Source organism: Mauremys reevesii, linkage group 13 (genome assembly GCF_016161935.1).
Source record: "Mauremys reevesii isolate NIE-2019 linkage group 13, ASM1616193v1, whole genome shotgun sequence".
Taxonomy (NCBI): Eukaryota; Metazoa; Chordata; order Testudines; family Geoemydidae; genus Mauremys; species Mauremys reevesii.
In genome coordinates, this window is record NC_052635.1 from 43,740,784 (window position 1) to 43,746,783 (window position 6,000).

The window sequence follows — 6,000 nt, forward strand, 5'->3', positions numbered from 1 at the left end:
CTTGGCCTCAAACTTAAAGCTCCTGCACTTGCAAGGGGAAAGTGTTGCTGGAACTTTTGTTTAATTACAAGGCAAATGTTGACTGCACCGTCATCCTGGCAGCCACCCGTGGTTTAATAAAACAGTGTATTGAGGATAGGCTGTTAGAAGAACCTTTTGGCTGCACCTCCAAAGCGGCACATACAGCATTATTAAAGATGAAAACGTTGGGAGAGAAAGAAAAGGAAGTCACTGTGTGCACATGCAAGAAGAGCCTCTCCCTCCTTTTTCATGTAGAATTTCCTTCCATTTTTAGTCTAAGTTTGGGGTTTAATTGGCACATTTCACATGGCTGCTCACCCAGCAACCTGAATCTGTCAAGAGCGCTCAAGAAAGATTCTGCACCGTTGTTTCCTGTTTTCCCCCCACCTTCTTTTTAGGAGCTCTTTACTTTGCTGTAGAAAAGCCATCTTGAAATGTGTGTTGGGGAAAGTATCTCCTTACTGGAGCTTTTGGGGATAGCAAGTTTGCTTCTGAAGCAGCCCTTCTCCCCCTCCCCAGTCTTTATTCATTGCATCCCAGTGAGAACAGGATGGGAGCTAGCACCAGGGGTATATACCAACCATACTGACTTTTTTTTAAAACCATCCCTCATGTAAAAACAAAGTTTTTTTTCTTCTTCCCATTTCAAGAAAATCTCCCCCCTTCACAAGCTCAATAACAAACTCTGTTTCTGTCCAGCTGACAAGACACGTAGGGCAAGCAGCTATTTATGCTACTAACACAAAGGACCGCTCCATGTACTGGAAGTTCCTCTGCAGTTTGAGTCCTAGGCCTGTCGGGCGATTCCTGCTGCTCTCTCACAAGCATGTATTCCCACGAAAGGGCCCCACTTCAGGAGCAGGTATCACATATTGATACAAATTTTTGATGGCAGGAGAGGCAAAGCCAGGTGTTAATGGGAGGAAATAATGTCCGAGTAGATATTTTTATAAACATATTTGCTGGAGAATCTCGTGCAACAACATTAATTGAAACTGCTCTGGCTTCAGTAGCTGCTTAATCCTTCTGAAAAGCCAACCCCTAGCTCGAGCTGGTTAGTCATTTAGTTCTGGCCTGAAAACATAAAGCTTACCAAAATGACAATTAAGTGGAGCAGGGACACAGCAACCTGCAACTATTTCCAGATGGTCACGTGAGGAGACGGATCCCCTAGATGAAGAACAGGTAGAACTTACGTGTAGAACTGGGCAAAATCTCTTTACCAAAACTTCTGTCAAAAAAAGCCATTTCCTCAAGAGATATGTCTTGAGACATGAGGTGGGGGAGTTAATATCTTTTATTGGACCAACTTCTGTTTGGTGAGAGAGAGACACTTTTGAGCTACACAGAGCTCTTCTTCAGGTCCCAGTATAGTTGACCATTTCATCAGGAAGGTAAGACTAACTCATTAGCCTACGGGTCAGGATATTGACCTGGAACATGGGAGACCAGATTAGAGTCAGAGAAGGGACTTGAACCTGAGGCTAGCACATCCCAGGCCAGTGTCATAACCACCAGGCTGGTGACACTGGGGGAACTTTTGTAAGGTCTCAGTTTCATTCCTCATCAGAATGGAAACAGATTCCCAAACCTCCAAAACATTGCACACAATGGAATTGCTGTTTTCCAGCCAGCCCTCTCTGAGCAGCAAGAGCCTGGCATATGCAGTTGCACTGGTTGCCCTGAGAAAGCTGCAGTTGGGTGCTGGCCTCTAGAGGTGGTAAGGGGAGAAAATGCTCAGGAAGACTGGCTCTGATGCACAGAGAGCTGCAGGCACCGCAGAGCAATGCACATCGATGAGGAAGTCATTTCTACTGCACCACTAAAATGGCATTCAACAGTGAAGGGTTAACAGGCTCCCTAACACTGTATGATGCACTACACTGTACTTAAAGACCAGGTATAAATATTAAAAGATGACTTGATTTATATTTACAGTTTCATAAATAGCCACAAACTTAAATTCAGTGTGTAGGGGGATGATCCTATTTGAGGGACAATTCCAAGGGCTGCCCAAGGATACATATACAGGGTCACACAGGAGGGGTTAAAGGAGGGGATCCTGTTTTGCTGTGTGGGGCACTAAAGACCACAACCTTCTCAAAGACCATACCACTTAAGAGCCACCTTATGGGGAGGCTGGAGTAGAGGGTGTTAATTCAGGGGAAGCTGTTAAGCTCTGGTAAATGACACCTCTCTCTCATCCTCAAACAGGAGGACCAGGAGCCAAGGGTGAGAAAGGGATGGCTGGAGCCAGGGAGGAAGGAGGCCAGGGACCAAGAGGACGTGCAGGTACAGTGAATACAGTCTTTTGGTTGCAAGCGTAATGTTGACTCTTCATCTGTGCTCCCAAGGGGTTTGAGCAAACAGCTTGGGCATAGCTTGCAACAGCCACATCCCAATTTCAAAGCAACACTCACTCATGAGGGGCAGATAAGCCTAAATCTGCCTCTAGCGGGGCTTCTGGCACCTTCATCTGAAGCATCTGGTGCTGGCCATTATCAGAGACAGATAACAAGACTATATGGCCCATGGGTCTGCTCCAGTATGGCAGCTCCTCTGTTTCTAAGATCCCATGGGGACATACTTTCCAAAGAGCCTCCCTTTGGTAAACATCTGCCAGTGCAGAGGCAGAAATCCCCAATGTCTGAACATACCAACTAGGTAATTGCATGTTTTAATCACACAATTTACATACAGACTTTTCACATTGCCTACACTATTGCAGAGTTTTGTGCACACAGGACCAGATGTTCAGATGGCATAAGCCAGTGGCTCACAAAGTGGAAGGCCCTTTGAAAATTGGCCCCCTACTTTGTTGGAACCTAAAATCGCTCAAAATTCTCCCCCTCAAGAGCCTGATCTGCTTTAGCTGACGTCAGGGGGCCTATTGCTGAGTTCAGTGCCAGCAGGAGAGCATTGCAGAAAGTATTTTATCATTTTTATATATGATTGTTACTATTGACATATAAAGACATAAAATCAGTGAATCCCACCAGGATCTTGGGATTAGTGTCTGATAATTCTCCACATGGGAGACAGTGGTGAGATTCCCTAATCCTGCTCCCTGCTCACCACGGGCTGGAATCACTCCTTGAGGGTGAGGATAGGTCATCATACTCCTGAGCAATTCTTCCTGATGTTTAGGAGACAGCACTGATTAAGGCAGACAAGCGTTTTCTAGCCTTCTTCAGACAGAGTGATGCTGGCCACATCACACAGCTTCTAGGGCACTGGTGAACAGCAGGAAAGGGTTAAATTGTGGGAAATGGGAAAGCGGTCCATAGATCTTCAGCAGGATGCAGTAGGGACTCTAACCTCATCTTCCTTCAAAAGAGAGCAGGGAAAGTCCCCAGATAACCATCAGTAGTTGTGTGCCATCAGACTATAGATATTGCATTGGACCAGCAGAGTTATACTCTACTGTTTGAGATGCCATTCATTTTTCAGGCCTTCCAGGAGAACAAGTCATAGGGGACCCAGGTCTGAAGGGTTCCCCTGGGAGCACCGGTCCTCCAGGTTTTCCTGGTGCCAGAGGCCATCCTGGAGCACCTGGCTACCCAGGTGGTTGTGATATCTCTGGATGCTACAGGGCAAGCACAAGAGGTAAGTCCTGATTCTAGAAGCTGCCCCATTGATGCATCTTTGGCTACCTGGCTAACCTGTATTAGACCGATTATTATTTTTGCTTAATTTATTTTTCCCATGCTTCAAGGACAGTTTATCCTGGAGAACATTCTTTACTAAGTACTTAACACAAACCATGTGGAAAAAGTTCTTCTGACTGGCTGCTGAACATTTAACAATGGTTGGATTAACCTGTAATAATTGCACACCTCTGCTCTTTACCCATCTGTCCACCTCTCTCACAAATTTTTCCCCTTCTCACAACGGAAGACATTGTGGCAGATTAAAGCCAGTTCTGGAGGCTTTGGGTTGCATGAGATGATCTAACACACCAGGAGTAACATTTACTTGGATATGACCTCTGCCCCGTACCTCACGAAAGGACTAGGGATTCTTCTTGAGAAGCACTTATGCATGGTTTCTACAAGAAACTTCTACTGCAAAAAGGCATTCTCATGTGACTGACCATTTGTCTGTAATATTGACCTCCCCCTCAAACTAGCCATTTTTTCAGAGCAATCACGTCTACTATGCAACCATGTACTGGAAGGGGAACTGGTTCAAGATTTCTCCTGAGTGATATTTTCACCCTCCCTGTCACATGAAGCTGTGCGTCTTTATTTAACCGTATCTGTATTTCCTTTTTTCTCCATTTATGTCAGTGATTGTCAAACTTTTGGACTGGTGACCCCTTTTGCACAGCAAGCCTCTGAGTGCGACCCCCCCTTATAAAAACACGTTTATATTTAACACCATTATAAATGCTGGATGCAAAGTGGGGTTTGGGGTGTAGGCTGTCAGCTTGCAGCCCCCCAGGTAATAACCCCATGAACCCCTGAGGGGTCCTGACCCCCAGCTTGAGAACCCCTGATTTATGTGCACCACATCTGAAGAACGCAAAGTAGATTTTTAAAGATGCTCCTGCTCCATATAGATAGCCCTATTTTCTCTTATGTGAAAGGCTTTTTCTTCTAATACTGAGCTACCCAATTTAGTTATTGGTGTATCTTGTCAATTAACTTGGGGTATTTTCATGGTACCAATGACAGGACATTAATGCCTCGCTATATCTCCCCATCTCATAGAATAAGAAATTCCCAACTACATTAAGTCCTATAAAGTACAGACACTAGTTGGTGCCTGAGAGAAAATTGTTAAGGAGGGAGGACTAATTATGCACCCTCCATCCTCAGTACTTTGTGTTGTATATATTCTTCTGTTCAGTAGTATCTCCTGTTTTTGTCTCCAAATGCAGATTTCATCCCATGATGACTGCGGCATGGGCTACTGTGGACAGGTCTCTGTCCTTTGGAAACTTCTGCACTAAGGTTCTATCTACCCAGAGCGTAACTGCAACTTGAACACCCAATACAAACGTCCCCCCTGGTTGCACTGGATTCTTGTACGGAAGCACAGAACTCTAAACTAAGCATAAAACACTACCCACAGAACCAGACTCTATGCAGCTAGTACCTAGTCATCCCCTCTCACCTGTATTTCTATGTTATCTGAACCATTTTGCATTGGACAGTTGGTGTGTCTGAACTGATGTCAGGTGTCCCACAACAGGGTAAAGAAATACAGTCTGAGGTTCAAGCTGTTAAGCCAAAAGTAGCACTAATAGTATATGAAATGTTCAAAAAGAGTCTGGAGCAATGGCTCATGTTTGTCCACTTATGCTTTATTTTTTCATCCATTATTCTGGGTCACCAGTAGCTGAGCAAAACAGTACAAGGTACCGAAAGATGCAAATCCGTACAATGGGGACACTGCCATGTTAGCTGTGGGGTGACAATGGAATAGTCTAATACTATTGCTACTGCTTCTGCCTTTGGCACAATATTGAAGTCTTCCTCCCAGTTTCATTATATACCTGACTATCGTTGGACTATGGAATCACCTTTACAGAGGAACGGTGGAAACCCAGGTGCCTAGTCTAGTTTTATACATATCAAGCAAAGTACTAGAAAATAGTGCATTTGTGCACTAATAAGGGATGCCCTAGATAACCCCTTGGCCTTCTCCATATCTGCCTTCTAGGTGCATAGTAACAGTTTTCCATTGTATCCCATCAAATACTGCATAGCCCTAGGCCTCACTTTTATCAATAGGATACTAGAGGTATTTGTTATTGTCTAACATTCTAATTGTACAGGCCATAATTGTTCACATTCATACCAAATTTATATTGATACTAGTAATGCAATGCCTTAATGGTAATTGTTTGTTATTTTATGTTGTACCAGCTTGTATTGGTCCCAGACCCGAGCTACATTGTAACGGCTTTCAAATAATTGCTCCTGAACCTGGGTTGTCGACACAAAGACAAGCAAGTTCTGTGAATAAATTGTC

General features: G+C 44.3%; 1 protein-coding gene across 3 annotated transcripts in view; it reads left to right on the forward strand.

The window, feature by feature from the left end:
• Nucleotides 1–6,000, forward strand: part of COL20A1 (collagen type XX alpha 1 chain) — a 97,626-nt gene extending 91,626 nt beyond the window's left edge. For all 3 annotated transcript variants that reach the window (XM_039499485.1, XM_039499487.1, XM_039499486.1), the window contains 3 exons: nucleotides 2,236–2,313; nucleotides 3,472–3,627; nucleotides 4,904–6,000. In XM_039499485.1, the coding sequence (XP_039355419.1) occupies nucleotides 2,236–2,313; nucleotides 3,472–3,627; nucleotides 4,904–4,917 (248 nt within the window). In that variant the 3' untranslated portion in view covers nucleotides 4,918–6,000. The remainder of the gene's footprint in view (nucleotides 1–2,235; nucleotides 2,314–3,471; nucleotides 3,628–4,903) is intronic.